The 27,182-nt window shown below is 45.5% G+C and overlaps 1 protein-coding gene across 2 annotated transcripts; it reads left to right on the forward strand.

Annotated features, from left to right (window-relative positions):
- The first annotated feature begins 6,824 nt into the window (after positions 1-6,824).
- Positions 6,825-25,559, forward strand: dis3l (DIS3 like exosome 3'-5' exoribonuclease). 2 transcript variants are annotated; one of them, XM_061245314.1, is made up of 17 exons: positions 6,825-7,075; positions 8,087-8,240; positions 10,760-10,888; positions 11,685-11,820; positions 13,468-13,635; positions 13,928-14,006; positions 14,101-14,280; positions 16,227-16,396; positions 16,655-16,816; positions 16,980-17,230; positions 18,245-18,337; positions 19,761-20,288; positions 20,818-20,972; positions 22,368-22,546; positions 22,943-23,088; positions 23,732-23,903; positions 24,164-25,559. In XM_061245314.1, exons 1-17 carry the CDS (start codon positions 6,946-6,948, stop codon positions 24,524-24,526), a joined length of 3,195 nt encoding a protein of 1,064 aa, XP_061101298.1. In that variant the 5' UTR covers positions 6,825-6,945; the 3' UTR covers positions 24,527-25,559. The 2 variants fall into 2 exon arrangements, with proteins under 2 accessions (XP_061101298.1, XP_061101299.1); XM_061245315.1 differs by lacking the exons at positions 6,825-7,075; positions 8,087-8,240; positions 10,760-10,888 and adding exons at positions 10,912-10,939; positions 11,233-11,415.
- Positions 25,560-27,182: the final 1,623 nt, after the last annotated feature.

Consider the following 27,182-nt stretch of genomic DNA (forward strand, 5'->3'; position numbering starts at 1 on the left):
GGCCTCAAAAACTGCCCCAAACTGTCCCTATACCCTATTACTCAATAAATAATTCAAAGTGCAATTTATTTTGCAAAGTTTTGAGCTTGGCACATTGAGATTGAGTGAAAATAATTCTAAGTAACAGTTTCTTCAAATTCCCTTCCAGAGGTGGCCTGAGTCAGCCCTCTCAGAAATGGAATGGGATTTCAGTGTTTCTGAAATGGAAGCATATTTTCTGACTAAAATAAAAGTTAAACCTTCAGTACAGTGAGAGTTCATTATGCTACTTATCTGATTCAATATTAAAATAATAATTGAAATATTAATATATTTTTAAAAATATCAAGCCATGGATCATCTTACTATGAATGTTCACGGGATTAATTGCAAGTAAATCCAGCAAAAGTGGCACAAAAACATCCGTCAGTGACACAGAGTGCAAAATTTGCAACGTATGTGATTTATGATACATCAAAACATCTCCACTATAGACTGAACATGAAAAATTCACGTTCCGCAGTCCTAATCACGGCTGGTGAATTTTACAGTTAAACCCATCTCTCCTTCACGCACACGCACGCACGCACACACGCACGCTAAAATGCAACAGCAGAACAGGGCAGGTTAATATTTCATCTAAGAAGAAAAGCACGAGCTTCAAATCTCATTAAAAAGTGAACGGTATAGAATTATACACGAGAGGGTATAGCTTAAGCAATCTATCCATAATTCACGTGCGTTCTGTGACAGTATGCTCTTACAGTAGCGAATTGATAAGAAATCTAATGTAGGGCATGCTGTAATCAATTGAAATGAAATCTCACACGTCTCACGTCTTAGCTATCTAATTCATGTTTTTAACTAAACGTAATATATAGTTAAGGACTGAAATATTCAGAAATCTACAGGTCCTGAATTATTTAGACCACACTATTACCATACAGCAGGCACTCGTTTGACAGATAGCACGCACTTGACGCACAGCGAACACTAAAAAACGTAACAGCCCCGGCAACGTGTTTAGCATATTCAAAGATTAAAAAATATTTTGTACCGTAGCATTGATTTAAGGGACTGTCTTGAGGGAATATGCCATTATATTATTTTGAAAACTAAAATGCGAGCTGAATAATGTAGATCTTTTAAAAGAGAAAGCCGTTTAATCAGCTTAAAAGCCTCGGTACTCATATTGCAAACAAAGGCTGCATTACTCTATTGCCCGAGCGCGGTTATGGCAAATGCCTCCGTGACAGATTGCTATAATGCAGCTAACGACTCTCCACGAATACACAGGAAATGGGCCCGTTCCTTTGGTCCCGCAAAGAGTACAGTGCGTAAAACCTCAACAGTCATCCATCTCATTACTGAGGAAACAACCAGACATGACAATATCTCAGGTAGAATGAAAGCCAATTTAAAAAAATAATTTAAAAAAGCGCCAAAACATTAAAGACTTAATCTGAACAAATAGCAAAACGTTATATGGTGTATATCAATAAATTGTAAATATGATCGGAAATATAAATACCGGAAAAAACATTAGGCTATAATATGTTCTTGACCCTTCATAATATACACCCGATATTAAAACACTGAATATTGTCACATGGCATATGCTGGTTCAAGTACCTAAATCTTCAATAGCCTACACGTCGTTTTTATTACACTTCAGGCTGTATCATGTGTACAATTGCATCTAAGTGCACATTTTGTTTTCTTTACATACATGCTCTAAAAACACCTTATATCAAAAATATGGATTGTATGTTCAGTTATGTTAAACCTGTGTTGTTTTTGTTGATCGTAACAATCTGAATAAACACCTCTGTACAACTCAGCCGTACATCTCTGTCATTTCTGTCGTTTCTCAGATGTATCAATTTGTCCAATGGGTTTAATACATTATCAGCCTTTCCATTGTGAGGTCAACTGTCAGTGGACCAGCCACAGCAGGAGTGCTACAGAGCAATGCACAGTGAGTAAAGACCTCCAGGTGAACATTCATTCAGGAGTGGCAGGACAGGTAGGCTAAATGGTCACACCCTTTCGAGTAGTGCGGCAGGTGAGCTCCTCCTCCCACCAGTCTCGACAAGTTGGCCAAGGACAGGACGCTGATCCTAAAGGACTAATGTAAATACCCTCGCAAAATGAGCAATTAACACAGCAGATTGATTCACCCAGGGGGTCAGGAACTCCTCTGAGAATTCTCTGGAGGGGCTAGATTACCTCATTCCACCTTCTGTCTCAACTGTGGATTTAAGGGGGTTGTGTGTAGAGTTTTTAAAAATATGCCAGGGAACCAACGGGACCTGTGTTGCTTCTTCACTCGGGACAGGGCCACCAGTTGGGAGAGGACGGCTCCCACCCTTTTGTTAAACCTGAGAGAGGCGGCACGTCTCCCCGTGTCTCCTACATGTTGAGCAGCACACACAACCACCACGCTCCCTGCCTGAGACACTGAAGTGGACTGGCAGATAAAAATCTGAATTCAACTTCTCACTCAAAGCTTGTCCCCAGCAATCCAAATCTATACCCTACCCAAGTCCTGTTGTTCTCGATCCACTGTCTGAAAAATAATTTAAGTCACAAGGCATATTGTTAAGTATTGTGTTACAGTTTTTTTGTAGATGTCATTATACAAAACAAGGATTGATTAGTGGGTGAATTGATTGATTTGTTGACTGATTCATTGATTGATTGACTGATGGAGGATATAGGACCATCAGTAAATCCAGGATGGATAATAATGAATAAACCCACCCTTGACATGACAGCCTATGCAAACTAATGAGCAGGTGTCTCAATATCTTTGCCACGGGCTTTATTAGCATGCATTTATTAACATACTGAATGGTAGTAATAAAAGCACTATTGATTACAAGGAGAAAGTAAACCACGAGTAAAAGGGAATTCAATATTTCAATTTGTTGTGAATTGCAATGAAAGCAAATGAGCAAATAATTGCACTTTTTTGAAACTTAAATGTATCGTAGGCCCATCTATACATATATAACTTTCCATACCTAAGCTTCCTCTAAATTAAAATAGATTTTTGGTACTTTTTCTGTCCCTCACACGGTATACGATTCACACTAATGCTGAGCCCCTGTGCGTCTCAATGTTTCTCACTCAATCACATTTAGTCTTTTCAAAACGGAGCAGTAAATAATTTGATGTAATTTCACAGTGCTTTTCGTTATAATTAAATCCTTCTTAATAAAAGTAACTGAAAATAGTTTTTAAAGATCTTAGAGAGATCACGATAGGCCCCGGATCCTTCCAATCTCATTTTCGCTCTTATGTCTTGGTTTTAATCTCCAGAAAAACATTTGACGTCTAATTTATGAAAATAGACCTTGCCGACTTGCGGTAATCTATGCCCTTGCATATTTCACCTAATAAAACATGTTGGTTGCTTGCTCTATGTCTCCACCTAGTGGTCCAAGTGTCGCAGCTCGCATTCACCAATGCGAAACCTTGGCAGAATGACTTCTAATACAAGACGATCAATAGTGATTCTGTTCCTTCCCCCTCCCTCAGCTGAGTCTTGAAGGGCAGCCATTGACCTTATCAGAGATAACGGTGAACCTCCTGTCCAATTCAATCAACGTCAACAAACTACTATCGTTTTCAGATCAACGGGGTGCTGTTGGCCTTGAACAGTCAGTCAAGTTTGTAAATTTTGCTTTGCAAGAAAGAACGAGCTGCATGCCCGTGATGAATCGGTCAAACGAACTCAACGCAAGTGGACAGAGATATTAGATACTTGTATTTGGTAGTTACTTTAGTCCTACCTTAATCACTGCTCTATTATGCCTTGTTTTAAATAGTCTCTGTGGCCACTTGCGAACTCTTGCTAGCTTTAAATAAACGTCGTTTGGGACTAAGTAGTGACTACACTCAAGTCTGCACTCAATTGATCTCTTGAGAAAATCAAAATATTCCCATTGGATAAGAGAAGCTGAAAACTTCCAAAATAGATTCAATGATGAATGACAATTGATTTAGACAGTCAGGTCTTTATCAGACATAGAGATAAGATGTCACAGTGAGCGCTACAGTTAATGTTACAAGTCTCCGGTTCTACTTTTAGTCAGAATGGACGCGCACATCAGTCACTGCCATCAGTTGTGGACAATCAGAACATATTATGACTAACAGTAAAATGTTCAGTGTTAAATAAACTATTTCCGAGAAGGCCTACCAATGGCCCCTATTGGACTCACATAATCTGTTATTGAGAGTTGAATTAACACTGGACAATTACTGTGTAGGGCTAAAATACTGCCAGCGACAAACTACAATTTTAAGATGAACAATGCCGCATTCATTGACAAAATGTTTCGATATGCACGACCCTTTCTACGGTTAATGAAGGACATTAGATCAGAGCAGGGGAACCACTTTTAATTAATTAACAACTTACATAATCAATTCAGGACACAGAGGACAAATTCGCTCATTTGTTAGGCTTAAACATCTGTGCTCTCGCCTTCCACCAAATTAAGACAGAGGTGACCGTGAAACGGACAAACTGTAAGACTCAGGAAATGTATAGGCTACTAAAAAATGGAAGTTTACTGCTTATATACATCTGCCTATAGGCTACATACCAAAGCGAGAGTTAAATATTACGTGATTGTTGCTAATTAATACTGCCAACAGTCACGTTTTTATGTTCCATAGTTTATTAATATCAATAATATAACCTATAATATAAGCTAGCCCATCTATTCCGCGGGTTCCCAATATCACGTCGATTATCATCGCTTGAACCGAACAATAACCCCGTTTTATTAAACATAACTTATTTTCTTATTATGGATTCCAAAAGGATTCAAAACAATAAGAAGAATACTCTTAGCAGAAAAATCTAAAGCATTTGCAAGCATTTGAGGAGAAGCATACGCTACGCCAATGTAGCTACAACATTATTGACTTAACCTAGGTGTTCTGAACGAGACAACTAGAATGACAACTTCGCTTAATCAGTATAGGCTAGAAATTGTATATACGCACTTGCTACAAAACAGAAGCCTCTGTCGCATTCAGCAGCCACAACATAAGCCAATTTCTTCATTTGCACGTGTCCGAAACATTTGGGGCTCGTGATGCATTCTATACAATGGATAAACCCGGCGGATTTGTCAGCAAGCGCATCCAGCGATTCGCTCACCGGTGGGCGCGCTTGTTAACAAATCTGCCAAACTTATTCAGGACAGGAAAACGTCCAGAATTCGAATGAAGACATACGGACCAGTTCACACCAGAATATCGTAAACATGTATTAAAATGAACGTACCTTTTCTAAGGATGCTTATTACGGTAGCCTATGTTCCTTGCTATTGAAATTGCAATGTAGACTTTAAGGGAAGCGTCCACTGAACGACTGGCGTGTTACCGCTCCTATAACATTTGTATGTGCAACTTATTATTGCGATATTTAAAAAAACTTGTTTGAAAACGAGAAATGTTTTCTTTGTCCGCTGGAATGTGCACTGTCCACAGCGCGCAAGCGTTAAGTTACATCCTCGTCTCACTCTGCATCTTCTCTGCTGCCTGACAGGTGCGCGGCCCATTTTAAACGGGCATGACGTCATAGGAGCCCGTGCTTATGTTGTCACATTAAAAGGGACGCGATACACCGCCTGTGTTGCCTACCCTGCCTATCGTCTCTGTGCATCTGGTTTGGAAAAATATGAAGGTAGTGTACCTTGGACGTTCTGACGTAAAGAACAACGTGCCCACATAAATTGCCAATATTAAAGTATTGTATAAAAATTGTTGTCATAAAAATTAATAATCTCTAGCCTACATATGAGGTCGCATTGGTTTGGGTAGCTAGGCTAAATGTTTATTTTCCTTGAGTTAGGCTATTCATAATCTAATTTCCTAATATTGGTAGAATATAATGCAAATGTCCACCCATCTTGTAAATACGACCTGCCAAATAAATATAACTTTGCACTGTATACCTACACAGTAGCCTATGTCTGTAGCTATGGTATAGCCTACACGGTTAAGTAAATGTGGGCAATTCTTTCGAATCAGTAAAAATAAAACTATTTACATTACCTAAAAATGAACAAGATCCCACTTATCATCAGTTTCAGAGTCTAGGCTATTAATGGAGTTTTCTACAAACATAGGCTATTCTGTGTTCTCATCAGATGTATAGTGATGGTCCAGTTCCAAAAATAATAATTACAGCTTTAATATAGCACATTGTCTACTTTGGACAAGTCCTTAAAAAATATAATGCTGTTTCACTCTGTCACGACTTTCCAATCCACTATGATTTAGCCGATGATGTCCATATATTTCTTAAAGTGAAAACGCACTATTTCGTTAGTGCTCATTTTCTGTTTTTTGTTTCTTTTTTAATGTAGCCGATACTTATGTATAATTATTCTGTTGTGTCAGATTTCGTTTACTAGGCTGTGCGTCTTCGCAGTTTTACATTCTATCTTAAAATTTCCGAATTGTTAAATTGCTTTTAATGTTTCAATAGTATCGTTAATAACAAAGCTATGCTATTGTAGCCTGTTTTATCACTAATAATGTATTCCTCAATGTAACCTAGGGACTCAATTTCCCATGTCACCTTTGGGTTGGATACGATTAGGCTATTATCTTTGATACTTGCCGTTTAAATGAACAGTACACAGAGATAAAGCCACTTACTGTACACTGGGCACGGATCTAAATTTCTCATATAGGCTATGCCAAGGCATAGATAAAATGATCAATGATGTTGATGAGTGTTTTGGATTTCGCTCAACATGAATGATTTCCTGTGACGTAAGGATCAGCGCCCGCGTTTGTGCAGCGTTGCAGTGCTTCCTGGTCAAGGGGGTGGACGTGTTTTCTTCTGTCATGTTTACTTGTTGAATTGGTTGTCTTACAAACAATAACATGACTTTATTGGAATTTCATTTTGTATAATTTTACACAACAACGAAAATGATTAAGACCGAAAAGATTCTGCACCTCAAGAGTTCGCGTGGCCGGAAGGTTCGGGTAGTGCGAGAGCACTATTTGAGAGAACACATACCATGTTTCAGCGCTCTCTGTCAAGGGGATTGCGCCAACGGTAAATTAAACGTTTTGTAAAATATAAACGAATAGATAATGCAATAGTTTGCATACTCTGGCAACCTAACGAAATAGTACTGTAAGTTAAGGTCACAGAAATAACAACAACAGTGAGGCACTTTTTTGATTGCATTGTAGAACTAGTTACACTGTATGTTAACTAGCTAGCTAACGTATTGCCTGTAGCTGTGCAGGTAACTAGGTAGCTAGCCATGCAGTTTAGGAACACGGAGAGAACTAATCTCGTGTCAACATTTAAATATATTTCACCTTCGGATGTGTTCCCCTGCCTTACAGCCTACATAACTGAAAACAACTGATCGTGTTTTTGTACGCATGCCATTGTTAAGCTGACTGTTACGTTTACCTACTATAAATTGACAGAACCTAGCTAGCGATATTAATGTACTACAGATTATTCATAGATGTTATGTTGTGTTGGGAAGTTTGTGGTTAGGGAATATGACAATACATTTGGTTGTACAGATTGTTGTACAGAACATTTTAGTTCCGGCACAAGTCTATGGTACCTGGTAACAAGTGATATTCGGCTTCTTATAATTGGTTTCTTCAGCAGGAGCCCAAGAACCTGGGTTTGAGTCTTAGTGCTCCGTTGTATACGTGCTATGTGTCTTTCTGTAAAATGACGTCTTCAAATGAATATCAATAATTTCGGTTTTAGGTTGCCACACTAATCACAGTCATAACCTCATGAGCTTTAGGTCAACACTAATGTGAGTTAAGTTTGCCCATTTCCCAAGGAGGTGATCAATGGCAAAAATAACTGCCTCTTATGTCTAGTCATGGTCTTATGTAAGTGGGCAACCAGTTGGAGGTGGGGTTTCGAGCTTACTCCACCAATCACCTATAATATAACACTGGCCAAAATTTCTTAGAATCAGCTACATTGTTGGACACCAGTCTTCCTCACCGATGATTGTATTGTAATTGAAATGGTTAGCCATGCTAAAGTTTTTTGTTCAGTCAGCCTTATGTATGTTTTCCGCAGAAGGGAAGATCCTGTCGGAAGATCTGACGCACTACGTCGTGCCTGATGCAGGAGTTGTCCGGGACTTCCTGGAGGTCTTGGAGTTCAGGGAGTTGCGGGGGGTTGTGTTCACGCAGACGGCCTGCCAGGCAGTGCAGCATAGTCGCGGACGCAGGTACAGACCTCCACTCCCAAACACTCCTTAGTGAATCCCCAGCAGGTGTCTGATAATTCTAATCTAATTCTAATCCCCAACCACATTTAACATCAGTGCATTTTGACTCTAATGAAGATAATAATAATAATAGTTATTTTCTATTTAGCTGACGCTTTTATCCAAAGCGACTTACAGTTGATTATACTAAGCCGTAGTCTCCCTACTGGAATTGTGGGATTAAGGCCCTTGCTCAAGGGCCCAACAGCTGTGCGGATCTTATCATGGGGCTTGAACAACCAACCTTCCGGGTCCCAGTCATGTGCCTTAGCCGTAAACATCGAGACATCAGTCTCCTGTTCCTCATAAGTGTCTTCTGTTCTGAGCTCTGTGTGCTCCAGCTTCCCTTACTTCCGGTTAATCCCAGTGAAGCCGTCTGGTTAATTAAGGAGTCCTACACTATGCTACTTATTGCACTATATATTCAAAATCGCTCTTGTACTACTGTGAGGCTGCACATTATGTAATTTTTTTGCATATTGACACTCGTTGGTTGTTATACTGAAAACTCAGTATTGCTTCTACTCCGAATACCTTTTTGTATGCATATTGTAATTAACTTTTGATAAGAGGCCTCTGCTCAATGTAAACTAGAACCATGACCACGCTGCAACCAAAACGTGGTTCGCTCATGGCTTATCAGCAACTCAGATTTCAATCCCCCTGTTCACACAATGAGTGTTTTGGTCAACGGTTGCCGGAAGTCCATTCATTTTCTATGAAGCTGAGCAACGGCCAGCAACATGAGCAACTGGGCAACTGAAATCAATCATAGCGATCTGCAGTAGAGTCTTTTGGTTAATTCACAAGATTGAGAGATAGACGGTACATAGGAAGCTCCACCTATTTTGTGGTCGGCTAAGACCCATTGTCCCTTCTCTGTTGTTCTGCTGCACTTCTTCATCACAAAGAGAAGCATCAGGATGTTATTGACATCAGCAGCCATCGGGGGTATACCTGAGCTGTAATGCCAACACACTAACAACCCCCCCAGTCGCATGTTGAATCATGGGAGGGGAGGGGGATGCAGGAATTAGCAGACCACCGTGGGGAGCAGCTATAACAGTGTCACACAGAAAGTCGCTGTGTCATCAATAGCGACCTGCAGTGTGGAGCGGACCCTTTGCGCACTGGACTGCATTACGGGAGGCCAGGCCATGTCAGAGGGGAGAGCGGTGCGCGTTCCTCGCCCGTGGAACGCTGGAGACTCATTACGACGCTTTGTGCTGATCAAGCAGAACAGAGGCTGTCCCATCTGATGACAGAGAGAGAGAAGGAGGGGGGGGATGAGAAAATGGTTTGAATATTCCTTTATCCTTCACCCCTCCCTTATCGAGCTCAGCAAGAGAGGCAACCCCCCCCCCCCCCCCCCCCCCGCTCATTATACGTTATGAATTATTCCATAAATATTAATCCGGACAAATATGATGAAGAGCGTAAAAGTGAGTCCCAGCACTGCGGGAGGTGTACTCCCGCTTGTCTGGGGATTTTTATTTATTGAAATTAATTTTTTATATATTTTGTGCTTACATGGACATTGTGGCATCATTAATGCTTTGGGGGGGTCTTGGTTTGGGCAAACTGAGGGGGTGTCTGGGGCTGAGCTCGCTGACGGCTCTCTCTCTGCGCTGGTAATTACTGCACCTCATTCCCTGCATCACACACGGGGGGATCCTGGGAGAAACCGCTGAGTAAGGGATGCCACTTCTTTCCTTTTTTTCTTTTTCTTTCCTCTCCTGCTGTGTGAAACAGGTTTTTTTTTTTTGTTTCTGACAAAGCGCTTGTCGTTAAGGTGAAGGATGGACGCTGTTGCAGTGCGTCATGTGTACTTCAGTCGTGTAAATCTTTTTGTCCTTTAAAGGACCCCTCCAGGTAACTCCACTCCTGCAGGACTGGTGTGTGTGCTTGGTTTTAGTGCTGACCAATTATTCTGTTGGTTCACGCCTACAGTATATTGAACTGGAATAAAACATTTTCAGCAGCGATGCAGGTGCAGTCTCTAGCTGTATGTGTAGGTAATGAATCACAAATTAATGCGGTTACTTAATTAAGAGCAGAAGTTAGCATGAAATCACAGAATGTGTCGGCCATTTTTACACTACCCTGCCCTAAAGATTGAGTACCCATGTTGGCAGTATTGCCCGTCTGTATTCGATCACTGTGTGTGTTTGTGTGTCTGCTCGCGTGTGTGTGTGTGTGTGTGTGTGTGTGTGTGTATGTGCGTGTGCGCACGTGTGTGTGTGTGTGTATATGTATGTATGTATGTATGTATGTATGTATGTGTGTGTGTGTGCTTGTATGTATGTGCGTGTGTGTGTGTGTGCGTGTGTGCGTGTGTGCGTGTGTGTGTGTGTGTGTATATGTGTGTATGTCTGTATGTGCGTGTGTGTGTGGGTATGTGTCTGCATTAACCGTGTGAGTCTGTGTGATACAGACACTGACTGTGTGTTGGATTTGAAGTGGTTTGTGTTTTTGCGCAGGCAGTATAACCGGCTGCGCAGTCTGCTGAAGGACCCTCGGCACGAGTGCGTGCTCTTCTGCAATGAGTTCCAGCAGTACGCCTACTGCCCCAGGGAGAAGGGCGAGGCCCAGGACAAGTGGCAGACCAGGTCAGTGAGTGCGTCTCCTGAATGCTCTCACTGGTGCCTCTAATTAGTCAGGTGTGTTTAATTGCTTCCTTAGTGCAGGTTTAAGAGAGCTTTCAGTATCTGGTCTTGATTCTTGGGCACCCAATTCGATTGTCTTTGGAGTTTGCTATTGCCGTTTGTCAAAGTGAGGATCGGAGTTGTGAAGGAAAGTCAAGGACGCCAATTTGAGGCTGAGGAATAAGAAAAAAACTGTGAGAGCCATAGGCCAAACCTTAGGCTTACCAAAAATCAACTGTTTGAAACATCATTATGAAGAAAGAGAGCACTGCTGAGCTCAGTAATCTCAAAGGGCATCTGTATGACAGATCAGAAGAGGTGTGTCGGTGACTACTGTCTGCTGACGACTTCACAAATAGAACGGGTGAAAGTTTGCTAAGATGGAACTAAAAGAGCCTGCAGAGTTCTGGGAAACAGTCTCATGGACAGACGAGACAAGGTTCTTTTGTGTCTGAGTGGTGGCAAGAACAAAGTTTGAAGGCCAAAAGGAGGTACGTGGGCTGCCTGGCCACCAGGCACTGGCCTGTGGACACTACCCCTGTGCCTGGCGCCAGGGATGGGTCTTAGTAACCCTGTTCCAGGCAGGGTAAACTGAATATGCTTTCATTTTCACTTTGGCTCATGTTCGCCTGAGACCTCTGGGGATCATAAAACCTTGCCAGCCCTTCTGCCACAGCAAGGCCATGATCGAGGAAGGGGTGTGTAATGTGTATGTATACATGTATGGTGTAGGTGTGTGATGCACGTGTGTTTGTTGCAGGTGTGTGTATCATGCAGCTGTGTGGTACTTTGACCACCTCGCCGGGCTGAAGCCAGTTGTGATGATTACCGAGGACGCTGCAGCTGTTGGAGAGTACAGCAGCCTGAATGCTGGGGTCTATGTCATCTCCACCCAGGTACACAATCCAAACGCTGGGGACTATGTCATCTCCACCCAGGCACACAATCCAAACGCTGGGGACTATGTCATCTCCACCCAGACACACAATCCAAACGCTGGGGTCTATGTCATCTCCACCCAGGCACACATAATATTTAGGACCCATCATTTATTTATTTGGTTCTGTACTCCACAATATGAGATTGAGACTCTGCAGTCTCTCTGTCTCCATACTGTAGGAGTACTGATGTATCTGCAGTCTCTCTCTGTGTCTATACTGTAGAAGTACCTGTGTAACTGCAGTCTCTCTGTCTCCGTACTGCAGGAGTACCTGTGTAACTGCAGTCTCTCTGTCTCCGTACTGCAGGAGTACCTGTGTAACTGCAGTCTCTCTGTCTCCGTACTGCAGGAGTACCTGTGTAACTGCAGTCTCTCTGTCTCCGTACTGCAGGAGTACCTGTGTAACTGCAGTCTCCCTGTCTCTCTCTGTCTCCGTACTGCAGGAGTACCTGTGTAACTGCAGTCTCTCTGTCTCCGTACTGCAGGAGTACCTGTGTAACTGCAGTCTCTCTGTCTCCGTACTGCAGGAGTACCTGTGTAACTGCAGTCTCTCTGTCTCCGTACTGCAGGAGTACCTGTGTAACTGCAGTCTCTCTGTCTCCGTACTGCAGGAGTACCTGTGTAACTGCAGTCTCTCTGTCTCTCTCTGTCTCCGTACTGCAGGAGTACCTGTGTAACTGCAGTCTCTCTGTCTCCGTACTGCAGGAGTACCTGTGTAACTGCAGTCTCTCTGTCTCCGTACTGCAGGACTACCTGTGTAACTGCAGTCTCTCTGTCTCCGTACAGCAGGACTACCTGTGTAACTGCAGTCTCTCTGTCTCCATACTGCAGGACTACCTGTGTAACTGCAGTCTCTCTGTCTCCGTACTGCAGGACTACCTGTGTAACTGCAGTCTCTCTATCTCCGTACTGCAGGAGTACCTGTGTAACTGCAGTCTCTCTGTCTCCGTACTGCAGGACTACCTGTGTAACTGCAGTCTCTCTGTCTCTCTCTGTCTCCGTACTGCAGGAGTACCTGTGTAACTGCAGTCTCTCTGTCTCCGTACTGCAGGAGTACCTGTGTAACTGCAGTCTCTCTGTCTCCGTACTGCAGGAGTACCTGAGTAACTGCACTCTCTGTCTCCATACTGCAGGAGTACCTGTGTAACTGCAGTCTCTCTGTCTCTGTACTGCAGGAGTACCTGTGTAACTGCAGTCTCTCTGTCTCCGTACTGCAGTAGTACCTGTGTAACTGCAGTCTCTCTGTCTCCGTACTGCAGGAGTACCTGTGTAACTGCAGTCTCTCTGTCTCCGTACTGCAGGAGTACCTGTGTAACTGCAGTCTCTCTGTCTCTCTCTGTCTCCGTACTGCAGGAGTACCTGTGTAACTGCACTCTCTGTCTCCGTACTGCAGGACTACCTGTGTAACTGCAGTCTCTCTGTCTCCTTACTGCAGGAGTACCTGTGTAACTGCAGTCTCTCTGTCTCCGTACTGCAGGACTACCTGTGTAACTGCAGTCTCTCTGTCTCCTTACTGCAGGACTACCTGTGTAACTGCAGTCTCTCTGTCTCCTTACTGCAGGAGTACCTGTGTAACTGCAGTCTCTCTGTCTCCTTACTGCAGGACTACCTGCAGAGTTTCTGGCCGGACCTGCAGGCTGCGCGGGAGCTGCACGGCTCCATCTCTCAGGCGCTGCAGGAGCGGGAGAGTGAGGGCCAGGAGCGGCAGTACACTGAGCACCTCCCCCTGGAGGTGCTGGAGGCAGGCATCAAATCGGGCCGCTACGTCCAGGTGAGTCAGTCTCCCTGTCTCCCGGCTGCAGGAGGACCTGTGTAACTGCAGTCTCTCTCTCTGTCTCCCGGCTATGTCCTGGTGAGCGTGTGGCATGGAGGGCACAGGGGTGGGTGGAGTAAAGGGGTGTGAATAGGCACATTTGGAAGGTATTTCAGGTGTGGTGTGGAAGTTTATCGTGTCTTTCTTTTGCTTTCTCTCTTTTTCCACTTTGATGCTTTCTTCCACCTTTCCTCTTTCTCTACCCCCCCTCTCTTCCTCTCTCCATCTCTCTCTGTCTCTCGTGTTTTAGGGCACCCTCAATGTGAACAAGCACAGAGCACAGCTTGAAGCCTTTGTTCGGGTTGAGGGCTCGACAAACAAGTGCACAGGTGCGTGGTCTTGCGGTCTTCCAGGACGATGTGAGCGCAGGTTGACCGTGCCGGCGGGCTCTGACCCCTGCCCCCTGTCTCCCTGCGGTGTCAGAGCTGAACAGCGATGTGCTGGTGTGTGGCGGTAAGCTGCGGAATCGCGCGGTGCACGGGGACGTGGTGGTGGTGGAGCTGCTGCCGAAGGGGGACTGGCGCGGGCGCAACACGGCGTTAACGGAGGGCGAGGCCGAGGACCGGACGGGGGAGGAGCCTCAGAGCCTGCCCATGCCCACTGGTACACTACCGTCCGACTATACGAGTGCTTATACTATACCACACGCATCAGTGTTCACGTCCTGGTTTTAGTATCTAAAACACCCACAAAACATTTGCAGAGAGCAGTAGTGATGTAGGTTTTTTTAGGCCTTAGCCCCCAGTACCCAATTCCCCTCCCCCAGTGCCTCCTGTGGTCAGCATTTTGCAACGTCATCTGATAATCATGCAAAAACGGTGCCATTATTTTTACCATTTTTACCAATAATCATTGTACATACTATTATCATCATCATCATCATCATCATCATCATCATCATCACTTTCATTACTGCTGTATTGAGGGACCAGTGTCATCAGACCTGGGTCAAATACAGAACTGTTTTGGATTCAAATACTTTTCTACACTTTACTGGACTTGTCTGGTGTATTAGAACCAATGAAATCCTCTCAAAAAGTGCAAACCCCGCCATCTCATTCTTTTGGTTTGCCTCAATTGCACCTCAAAAGTATTTGAATCCAAAACAATTTTGTATTTGACCCAGGTCTGTAATTCATGCATGTCACCATCATCATGACGACTATTACTATAATCATCTTCCTTATTTCCATAAATATCATCATCGCCATTATCATTATAATCATCACTGCTCTAATGATCCTGTGACAGGTGCGTTTATTGCTCAGCAGGTGGGGTCGATCAGGTGCAGACTCTAGCGGTCTTTGCTATGGTTTTCCAACATTGTCTCCACATCCAGTGTTATATTCATCCTTCAGTACTTCAGCTTTTCAAATTCTTCTCCCCCTTATTTCTCACAAATTTGGAATGCTCAATCATATTCATCAACAGTTGTTAAAGGGGTGCCAGCCACAGTCAGGCTCTGCAATGGCCCGGTCCTGATACACAAGCCCTGGTGTTAAGCACTACTGACAACAGGCTGCTGAAAGTGCATGGACAGTTTCAGGGGTATATAAGGCTGGGGTGCCCAATCATGTGCCATGTAAGGCTGTATGGAGGTTTTCATTCCAACCTATCACCACACCAGCTGATTTCACTAATTAACACACCTTCAACAAAAAAGGAGGGTAATAAGTAGTGAAATCAGCTGGTGTAGTGACTGTGGCACATGATAAGGCACCCCTGCTTTAAGTGCTCAATGATTATTTGAATATGGAGAAAGAAGCAAGAAGTTATTAGGATGACCAGCAGATGGTGCCATTGAGTTTCGCTGTAGCCCACACTGCAGGGTTCTACACAAGCATTTTCCCCAGGAGCGCATGTGTTCCATAGTTTAGGAGCACACTAATGCATCCCAATTGCTCTGAAATTATTTTTCCATTTAACACGTCATAGTTTTGAGGAGCAAATACTCCAAAACCGGGAGCAGTGTAGAACCCTTACGAGACCTTAGAAGTATAAGGTTATAACAAGGTATCTAACATTTTTGAGAAAAATAACTTGGGGTCATAAATGTGTTGTTTATAGGGCACTAAATATATGTCTGAACTTTTACACCAGAATACGGTTTGAAAGTATAAAATGTAAAATTTAAAAGGTTGTATCTGCTTGGAGCACATCCGCTTTGGTATCTTTGAAGCAATATGCACTTTTATTAGATATTTATTAGACCTATTTTTTATTAGACCTACAGCTGCTGTAGTCTATCCACTTATGCATTTCATGCGTTGTGTGTTCAGAGATGCTCTTCTGCATACCACTGTTGTAATGTAACATATCGGGTCATATACTTTAGCCAGTAGGCTAAAGTACATATACCTGCCCAATATCTCAAAACCACTCAGAACGCTTTTAGAACCGTATAATTCAATAAATGACTTGGATTTTATTTCAGCATCCAATATCTTCAGAGAGAGGTTGACATATTTTCCTGCACAGACTGCCTATGTACAGATGTTGGTATGATGTGAACGGGTTCACCAGAGTCGTGACCCTCTCCCCCTCTCCAGGCAGGGTGGTGGGGATCCTGCAGCGTAATTGGCGGGATTACGTGGTGACGTTTCCGCTGTGGGAGGAGGTGCAGTCTCAGAGCCACGGCTCCCAGCGCATCCTGGTCACGCCCTGGGACTACCGCCTGCCCAGGATACGCATCAGCACGCAACAGGCCGAGACCCTGCAGGTACACACACACACACACACACGCACACACACAAACACACACGCGCACACACACGCACACACGCACAAACGCACACACACACACACACACGCACACAAACGCACACGCGCACACACACGCACACAAACGCGCACACGCACACACACACACAAACTGCTGTGTCCCTGCCCTGTCCAGTGTGCAGGTTGTGTAGTGCTTGTTGTCTGTGCTTGTGACCTGTGTTCTGTGTGTATGTGACCTGTGCTCCCACCTCTGCAGGGTCACAGAGCCATCGTGAGGCTGGACTCCTGGGAGAGCACGTCTCTCTACCCAAACGGACATTTTGTGAGGGTGCTGGGCAGGGCCGGAGAGCTGGAGACCGAGGTCCACACAATCCTCACAGAGAACAGCATCCACGTAGCACCCTTCTCCGAAGCACAGGTGTGTGTGTGTGTGTGTGTGTGTGCCTGTCTGTCTGTCTGTTTGTGTGAGGCAGTCTGTGTAATTTTCAATCAGTGCATTGTGACAAACGTGCAATGCCATTGCGGTGCATTGACGCGTATGTGTGCATATGTACGTGCTTGCGCGTGTCTGCGCGCTACAGTTGCGGGAGATGCCGGTGAACTCCGCGGAGAGCCCCTGGCAGGTGGAGGCGGAGCAGGCGGAGGTGAGGAGGGACCTGAGGGAGTCTCACCTGGTGTTCAGCATCGACCCCAAAGGCTGCGAGGACGTGGATGACACCCTGTCCGTGCGCAGGCTGCCCGGCGCCGAGCTGCTGGAGCTGGGCGTGCACATCGCCGACGTCACGCACTTCATCAGCGAGGGCTCGCTGACTGACCTGGAGGCCCGGGCCAGGTGAGGCAGGAGGGGAGAGAGAGGGGAGGGGAGTGCATTCGCTACAGCACTTAAAGGCCCACTTACGTGTTTTTGAGCTTTTCATATCATCCTGGAGCCTTTGATCTGTGTTCCATACTGCAATTTTGCAAAAGTATGCATATTTCCGAATCTAACTACTATTTTCCAAAGCTGTTCATAAAACTATTTTCCATGTGTTGTGTGTTTTTGCATAATTATCAGATGACGTTGCTAAATATGAACCTCTGAGCCCATGTAATCTCCCTCTTTCAGACCAAGCCAAAATCCTTTCACCATCTTTTGTGAACCCTGTTGATCTTCTAAATTAGTTAGTTGTTAGTTATTTGCCTGTGATCTTGATCCTTAATTCCACTCCTTCACTATTGTTATCTCCACTTAAGCTACACTTCCACCACTGTGCATGTTAACACAGAGAGCTGAGGGGGAATCCGGCTCTGGGGCGGGATAGGGACTTAAAAATTAAAAACTGCTCTAAACTACTCTTTGCAGTTTAGATACTAAAACCAAGAAGAGAGCACTGATGCATGTGGGCCTTTAAAGTCATGTTGTGTTTTTATATATTGTCTAATTCTGTTGGTTGGATCACTGGTATAGACTCAGCTCTTTTTGTGCACTTTTTCTTCAGTCTCTTCAGATGCTGCTACTGTCTGCTAAATGCTTAAGTGTAAATGTAGAAGTACATGGGGGGGGGAGGAGGGAAAGTGGGGAAAGAGGGAATTGAAATAAGAGAGGGAGGGCAGAAATGGAGAGAACGTGGCGAGAGGAAAAAAAGACAAGGGGAGAGCAGACAGCTGGATTAAGGAGAGAGAAATACAGTGCAACCAAATGCTTTTCTATGATTTGATATCCGTCTTTGACATCACTCTGGAATAATTTTAGTCCGCTTTTCTGAAGAGTGGGTAGAGGGGAGTGCGATTAGAGAAGAGAGTGGAGCTAAGATGGAGTGGCAGACACAAACTGCCAGGTTTCAGTAAAGCTGGTCTCGTCTCTCAGGTCCACCACGTACTACCTGGCTGACCGACGCTACGACATGCTGCCTGCAGTGCTGAGTGCTGACCTCTGCTCTCTGCTGGGTGGCGTGGACAGGTCAGTGTGTTTGTGTGTGGGAGTGTGTGTGTGTGTGTGTGTGTGTGGGTGTGGGTGTGGGTGTGTCTGTGTCTGTGTGTCTATGTGTCTGTATTTGGACAGTGGTATAATTTCTGTTCTTTTGCTGTGCTCCAGCACATTGGATTTGAAATGAAACAATGAATATGAAGTTTAAGTGCAGACTGTCACCTTTAATTTGTTAAAGAGTGTTTTTATATCCATATTGGGTGATCATATATGAATTGCATCAGTTTTTAGTCCCTCCAACATGGTGGTGGGGCTGTTATAGTTTGGGCATGTATGGCTGCCATACTTCCTTAGTGCAGCTTTTTTAAACATGCACTAAGGAAGCGATTGAATAAACCTGACTAATCAGAAAAAGCCAAGAAGCCAACTGTCCAATTACTTTTGGTCACCTAAAATGGAGGGAATATGTATAAAAAGGGATGTGATTCCTTCATGGATCACCCGATGTAGATGTACATAAATAACGTCAAATTAAAGTCAGTCTGTACTTTAACCTCATAATCATTGTTTCATTTCAACAATTTCAGCCAAAAGAACAGAAATGTGCCTGTCTGTCAATATGCTGGGTTTACGCAGGTTTGTGATGTGTGTGCGGTTTTGTTGGTTAGTTTAATGTGTATGTGCAAGTACACAATAAGTGCAGTGTATAGTTTGTTTGTTGGCTAACTCAGTGTGTGTATGTGGAGGTACACAGTGAGTGTAGTGTATAGTGTGTTGGTGTGTGTATGTGCAGGTACACAGTGAGTGTAGTGTATAGTTTGCTGGTGTGTGTATGTGCAGGTACACAGCGAGTGTAGTGTATAGTGTGTTGGTTTGTGTATGTGCAGGTACACAGTGAGTGTAGTGTATAGTTTGTTGGTGTGTGTATGTGCAGGTACACAGTGAGTGTAGTGTATAGTTTGTTGGTGTGTGTATGTGCAGGTACACAGCGAGTGTAGTGTATAGTGTGTTGGTTTGTGTATGTGCAGGTACACAGTGAGTGTAGTGTATAGTGTGTTGGTTTGTGTATGTGCAGGTACACAGTGAGTGTAGTGTATAGTTTGTTGGTTTGTGTATGTGCAGGTACACAGTGAGTGTAGTGTATAGTGTGTTGGTTTGTGTATGTGCAGGTACACAGTGAGTGTAGTGTATAGTGTGTTGGTTTGTGTATGTGCAGGTACACAGTGAGTGTAGTGTATAGTGTGTTGGTTTGTGTATGTGCAGGTACACAGCGAGTGTAGTGTATAGTTTGTTGGTTTGTGTATGTGCAGGTACACAGTGAGTGTAGTGTATAGTGTGTTGGTTTGTGTATGTGCAGGTACACAGTGAGTGTAGTGTATAGTGTGTTGGTTTGTGTATGTGCAGGTACACAGCGAGTGTAGTGTATAGTGTGTAACCCCGGTGTGTGTATGTGCAGGTATGCCATGAGCGTGCTGTGGCAGCTGGACGCTCGCTCCCTGTCGGTGCAGAAGGTGTGGTTCGGCCGCACGCTCATCCGCTCCTCGTACCAGCTGCACTACGAGCTGGCGCAGAGCCTGCTGAACGGAGACCAGGGGGCCGAGCCTCTGGAACTTTCCCAGCTGGACGCGGCTGAGAAGGGCCGGAGGCTGGAGGAGCTGCGGGAGGCGCTGCGCCTCCTCACGCACGTGGCCCGGCTCCTCCGCGCGGGGCGGGACGAGGGCGGGGCCCTGGAGCTGGAGGGCGTGGAGGTGCGGGCTCAGGTGGATGCCGACGGGAACATCTCGGCCCTGGTGCCCCGGCAGCCGCTGGAGGTCCACGAGACGGTGGCGGAGTGCATGATCTACGCCAACCACTGGGTGGCGCGCAAGATCCAGGAGAGCTTCCCACACCAGGCCCTGCTGCGACACCACCCTGCCCCACGGCAGGAGTTCTTCTCCCAGCTGGTCGACAGCGCCAAGGCCCTGGGCTTCAGCATCGACACAAGGTACTCTGCCGCCCCCTGTGGCACAGGAGGGAGAATGACACCTGCAGTGTGTGGGAGTGATGTGTGGGAGTGATGTGTGGGAGGTTGGAGGAGCTGGGCTTGTGACCACTGGTTCAATTCACAAGTGAATGCTTATGTACCCTTGGGCAAAGGGCTTTCCCAGAAATTACTTTATCTCAAAGTAAATATCCAGCTCTATGAATTGTAAATGTAAACATGAGATCTCAATAAGTCACCATAGATAAGGAAGTCTACATAATAATTGAGTAATAGTAGCAATTATAAGAAAACAACTACTACTTCTCCTACTAGTACTACTATGAACACTACTAGTACTACTACTGCTAAACTAAAAATTAAACTTCTTGTTGAATGTAATGGAAACAATTAAATTAACTTCTCATAACTCCCTGTACTTCCCATAACCCACAACTGTGCGCATTAACATACACTCCCTCTCACACATACACACACACCCACACGCACACGCTGATCCCTGACCATCTCCCCTGCCTATGTCCTCCTGCAGGTCCAATAAGGTTCTGGCGGACTCTCTGGACCAGGCCATGGACCCCAAGGACCCGCTGGTGAACCGGCTGCTGCGAATGATGGCCACGCAGGCCATGTCCAACGCCCTGTACTTCTCCACTGGAGCGTACCCCGTGGACCAGTATGAGCACTACGGTAGGCACTGCCCTGCACTGCCCCCTAGAGGCAGCGCTCTGAAAGGCCCACTTCACCCAATATTGCAATACAGAGTGTAGTTCAGTGGCCTCCAACCTGGTTACCTGGGTCTCAACAGGGTGCTGGTTTTAAGGCTCTCTATGACCTGGTAGTTCATCATACTATTTGCTTGGATTTGGCTTCAATCCAGTGCAAGTTTTAAGTTTCAAGGACAATATCAACTTCTGGTTAAATATTACACAAGGCAATCGGTTGCATTTCATTATTGTCTTTTTTCTTAACTGTAATACATAAAGCACACATTGCTGCTGGAAAATTATGCAGGGAACAGCATTGCATTATAAACATGCATTACCTGCTTTATGAATTGTTGCAGGCTAGCGACAAAGACTAGCATTATGGGAAATTGTATTTTCACTAAACTGAGCCAGACGTTTTTGAGGAAAATGCCTCGGATCATTTTAGCTTTAATCATTCTCATAAAATGTACCATTCCCTTCATATTTCACAAAGGAAGGACAATATATAAACAGACTGGATATGGGTAATACTCTTCCAGCCAGGTCCCCTGAAATGTTTTCCTTCAGAAAAGTCATGGAAAATCGTTGTGGAGAATCCGTCTGAAATCCTGCTGTCCCTGGGGAGTCATGGAAACCTGCCCACATCTAATCTCTGGCTCAGCCCTCTCCTTTCACCGGAAATGAGATGTGCCCATCTCTCCTTCCATTCGCCTGGCTCCATGCCATCGTCTGACACATCCACTAATGTCTCTGCTGATTGTTATCAATTTGGCTAGCTCCCTGTCTTGAACAGTATGTCTGTTTTTTAATGCATTTCTCTTAAATTGTTTTCCTTGAAAAGAATTGTCTTCAAATTGTGCCAGTTTAACAGGATTTTGTCTGTTGAAAGTAATCATTTTTGCTTTATATTTATAGTTATATACCTCGTTTAAAAGAAATATCAGTCAGGTTTCAGTGAGAACGTCTCTGTATAGCATGTCGTTTTTACTGTACACTGATCTTCAAGGCAAAATAAATTATCTAAAGGGAGCCAGTAGTTGTAGCAGACACCCTCCTGTCTTTCATATTCAACAGATTATATTTGTACCACTTAAAAATATCCTGAATTTCAGTTAAAATATTCTGCCTTCATGAAAGAGGACAGAGGCTCTGAATTGCAAATAAGGTTGCCCTTAACTATGAAGGCTATGGGCTGAGCAGTAATTTAAATGCTCTGAACTCTGCTGCTGATTTATGTTATGTGTCTGTGTGTGTCTGTGTGTGTGTGTGTTTGTTTGCATGTGTGTGTGTGTTTGTTTGTTTGTGTGTGTGTGTGTGTGTGTGTGTGTGTGTGTGTGTGTGTGTGTGTGTGTGTGTGCGTGTGTGTATCGCTCAGGTCTGGCTCTCGACAGATACACCCACTTCACCTCCCCGATCCGTCGCTACGCCGACGTCATTGTGCACCGCCTGCTCACTGCCGCCATTCAGAAGGAGAAAGGGGTGGAGCTAAAGGAGCCCCCAGCCAATAACAAGGAGCTGGAGGCACTTGCACACCATATCAATGACAAGAACAGGGTAAGCTGGCCGTTGGTAACCAGGGTAACCATCCCGACCTGTGCAAGCTGTAGTAGTGCTCTCATTAAGTAGTGCCTGTGATTGGCTGAATCCCTCTCCGAGGTCACTCCTGACTGGCCGGCAGACACTGCCACTCTGTTCTGCTGTTGGGCAGGGTACTTTCACTGGTGATGTACTTTAACTGCATGTAGTTCTGTAGCATGAGGAGTGATGTCATGCATGTAGCAATGGACAAGAGCTTCTGCTAAATGCCTACGTGTAAATGAATTCCATTTAAGCATTTTACGTTGAGTAAGCACATCCATATCGAGTGCACTGTGTAGGAATGACAGCCCTTTAATGTGTGTCACTGCCCAAATGCTTGCGGACCTGACTGTAACCTGTGTGGGCCTCCAGGCAGCGCAGCAGGCCCAGAAGCAGTCCACAGAGCTCTTCCAGTGCCTGTACTTCAAAGACAAGGACCCCCACAGCGATGAGCGCTGCGTGGCCAACGCCGTCGTCTACGCTGTCCGAGCCAACGGCCTGCTGGTCTTCATCCCCCAGTACGCCCCCAGAGGGGAACCTCCCTGCCTCCTGTACCACACGTGTCGGGGTTAATGAATCTTGGCCGGCTAGGCTAGGCTAGACGTGTCCACTAGAGTCAAACAGGAAGTAAACTTTCAGTGGGAACAAGTGAAAGTGTAGTTTCCGTTTGGCTGCGGTGTCGTGAGGATGTGGCTGCTCTAAGGGGTTGATATGAGGAGGGGTTATGAGGGATTGGGTGTCTTGGAGCTGTTAGGCTAGAGCAGGGATCTGCAAATCTGGCCCTTGAATACAAATCCGACCCTGGTTTTCTTTCCTCCCAGGTGACTGTTGTCACACCTGTCTCCCAGGAAAGGGAGGAAAACCAGCAGGTCTGGGCCCTGGAGGACCATGATTAGAGGAACAGGGGACTATAGCTTTGGTCGTTGGGGAAGTGTTATGATGGTGCAGTTGCTGTGAGGCAAGGTTGTGAGGGTGTGCATGTTGTGCAAAGCAGGGCTTTGTGCGTGTGTGGGGTTAGTGTTTGTGTGTGAGAGAGAATGAATGTGTGTGTGTGTGTGTGTGTGTGTCTGCAGGTACAGGGTTAAAGGTGCAGTATACCTGTGTGTGTGTGTGTCTGCAGGTACGGGGTTAAAGGTGCAGTGTACCTGTGTGTGTCTGCAGGTACGGGGTTAAAGGTGCAGTGTACCTGAAGAACAGAGAGGGTCAGGTGGTGAGTGTGAAGCAGGACGGGAGCTGTGAGTGGCAGTCTGGCTCACTGCAGAGACACTCCGACCGGATCAGCACCACTACTGCTGCAGGCACACACACCTTCTGCCTGTTTCAGCACATTACTGTGAGTGCCACACACACACACACACACACACCTTCTGCCTGTTTCAGCACATTACTGTGAGTGCCACACACACACACACAGAATTCCATTTCATACAGAACTTTAGCAAATGCTGCATTTAATTTGTGCTCCTCATATATAGAACAATGGAATATACATCATTCCTGTACATATTCGGTATATCATCATTATTATTGTTGCCTTTCTTGGAACCTTCTCACTGCTGTGGTTGTCATGGAAACCCCGGCTTCTCCCCGCAGGTGCGGATCTCCGTGCAGTCGTCACGGTGCCACGGCGACCGGCTGTGGCTGGAAGCCATCAGCAGCCGGCCGCACCGGGCCCCGACCAACCAGAGCGAGGGAGCGGGGCAGGGGGCGGGGCACGGCCGGGCCGAGCTGGTGCAGGAGGTGGTGCGCTGGGCGGAGGAGGCGTCGCAGAAGGAGGCCGAAGGCCGGGCCGCGGCCCCGAAGCTCTCCCGGGAGGAGAGGGAGTTCCGGCAGACCCGCGCGCCCAACCTGTACACACTCCTGCAGGAGGTGCAGGAGCTGGCGCTGGCCGACGTGCCCTCCTGCCAAAGCACCGCCCCTTCAGTGGAGCCGCCGGCCTGCACTGCATCCGGCTGACTGGGGACGGAGGGCTGAGGCTCCCTGCCCAACGGCGTCAGACTTCATCGTCAACTTGCTGAGTTTAACCAGTCGAGGCCTTTTGGATTCGCAGAGCAAGTTGTTTCGGTTGGTCCGTACAGTATGAGCCAGTGACTGCGTAGCACTGCCTGTTCGCAGAGGCTGATGGGAAAGCACCGTGTCCAGGAAGTGAAAGACATTTCACAGAGCTGCATCACAGACAGTATTAAAGAAGCATTTTGTTCAAACTGGGGGGTCACCCATTGACAAATAGCTATGGCTTTTTTTATCTATCAACAAGTACTGTTTTTACAGAAAGTATATTTTTGTAAGCTTATAGAATATTCTAGACAGTATTGTCCTGGGTTTTTAGAAACCATAGGCTCTTGTGGCGAATGGTATGTTACGGCGCAGGTCTGGCCTGTAGTGGCAGGTGCTCCAGCCTCTGCCTCGGTTCCGCTGTCAGCCGGTGTGACCGGGAGCCCACAGTGACGGGACACGGCTCCCCCAGGTGCAGGGTAAGCTCAAACAGGCCAGGGTTCTGCCATGTTCGCTAATCTGTACAACGGGCCGGGAAAACTCTGAACAGCTGTCGGGTGACACCACTCCCTGTGGCTGCTTGACTGTGTTGACTGTAGGTGTAACAGAGTCACTGCCTTGTTGGAGTTAAGCTGCATCTGGTCGTTGTGTCTGGCTCAGACCTGGGTCAAATTGGTAATTGTTTTGGATTCAAATACTGTTCTAAGCTTGTCTGGTGTATTGGAACCTATTACATACTGTCAAAAAGTACAACCCCACCTTCTGGTCCTCTCGGTGGGCTTAATTGCACCAGGCAAGAAAAGTATTTGAATACAAAACAATTACGTATTTGACCCAGGTCTGGTGTGGGTGCGGATTAAACAAAAGGTGGTGGGGGGTTGAATTTAAAAAAATAAAAATAAAAGGGTTTTGATATCTGGAGATGTGATGGTAGCCTGAGCTGTGAAGTGCAGTTTTTGCAGTCTTATGTGAAGTAAAGTCTGCTATAAACACAGTTTTTGGGTTTTGTCTTTGTGTTTATTCTCCTATGAGTCTTCTCTGACTGAGGGAAAGGGGCTCGTTTGAGGGGTAAGAAAGTTCCTATTTTTATGGCTTGCCCAGTGGTTGTTTATTGTACTCTTTCCATTGCAGAAAGCAGATGGTGTGTTTGCTTCCCCGAATTTTGGGCAGGTCTTGACGTGCTCATTTGAGGAAAATCTCCATGGAAACCTGGGTCTGGGACTCTCGTCCAAGGACTCTGGAAATTCTGCGGTTTGGGTGGAGGAGGAGCGGACAGCGCTACCCAGAATCCTCCTTTCCTGGGTGTGAGTGCAATGAGGGACTGGCAACCAGCCAGCCAGACAGGCAAGGGGAAGAACAGCGGCTTTACAGAAAGCTCCCCCCCCCCCTCTCTCTGTCTTACACACACTCACTCTCTTTTATACACACTTGCATGAATTCACGCAAGCTGAACCCACACCTGTTTATCTATTTTTCCCTTGTGTCTCATCTTCGTGATTATTTATTTTTCAAATGTCTGTTTAAAACTTAGCCACTCTTTTGTAATTGTAGGTTACCTAAAGGTAGAACAGGAGTTGAGGGCTTTAATTAGTAAAATAGAGGGTTTTAAATCTTAATCTTAGGGTAGGGTAGGCTCATTTAAGGGTTATGATAAATAATTTGAGGGTACCTGCTGAGTAAATGGTCAGACTCTTGATTGGTTGGGGACGGGGAGAGAGATGTTTGGGATATGCCACAATTCCCTGAAGGGCTGTTATCATGGGAAGTATGTTGTTGTTTTTCAGTGTTGATGGTGTGTGTGTGTGTGTGTGTGTGTGTGTGTGTGTGTGTGTGTGTGTGTGTGTGTGTGTGTGTGTGTGTGTGTGTGTGTGTGTGTGTGTGTGTGTGTGTGTGTGTGTGTGTGTGTGTGTGTGTGTGTGTGTGTGTGTGTGTGTGTGTGTGTGCCTGAACCTGAAACTGCTGGTGAAAACATAGAACACCATAGAAAAATGCCTGCTGCAAATCTGCTTTGAATTGAGAAACCGTCCGTAACATTACATTAATTTAGAAATCCACAGCGAATGGAATATGAGTGAACATAAATACATCCACTGGTTATGTGAGCTACAGTGACATATACCCGGCTAACAACACGCCCAGACAGAGAACAGTACCTCTTAAGTAGCCGTGTAGGTAACTATTCCAACTTAGAACAAGCCCAATCTCTAAACAAAGACTGGATTTTTTTTTTTTTTTTAAAGGGAACTCCCATGACAGCTGAACTCCCCAACTGCATTTGGCAAGCTGAAGGAACAGGTTTACCTTCAACACTGCGGGCCAGCTGAACTTCCTGCCTTGCCAGGGTTTTTATTACAGCACCCTTTTACACACCAGTGTTTCTGCCCTGCCCCAACTGTTCCCAATACTGCCCCAACCCCTCCGTCCCATCCCCCCACACTCCAAAGGACCTCACACACAATGCACCATCTCCATGGAAACATCAGGCTGCTGAAAAAAACAAATCAAAACATTTAACCGTCTCTTTGCCAGGGGTGAGGAGGAATGAGCCATGAAATGGAGAATGTCTGCTAATCAGGTAAATTGTAGAGTTGGGATCTTGACCTGAACTCCTGCAGGG

This window comes from Conger conger, chromosome 6, assembly GCF_963514075.1.
Source record: "Conger conger chromosome 6, fConCon1.1, whole genome shotgun sequence".
NCBI classification, from domain to species: Eukaryota; Metazoa; Chordata; class Actinopteri; order Anguilliformes; family Congridae; genus Conger; species Conger conger.

Bases quoted from the DNA above. Each gene is read 5' to 3' on its own strand.
- dis3l (XM_061245314.1), top strand. From the start codon at position 6,946: ATGATTAAGACCGAAAAGATTCTGCACCTCAAGAGTTCGCGTGGCCGG. The intron at 11,821-13,467 runs GTACACAATCCA...TCCTTACTGCAG, and splicing joins TCTATGTCATCTCCACCCAG to GACTACCTGCAGAGTTTCTG. The intron at 16,817-16,979 runs GTGTGTGTGTGT...TGCGCGCTACAG, and splicing joins CACCCTTCTCCGAAGCACAG to TTGCGGGAGATGCCGGTGAA.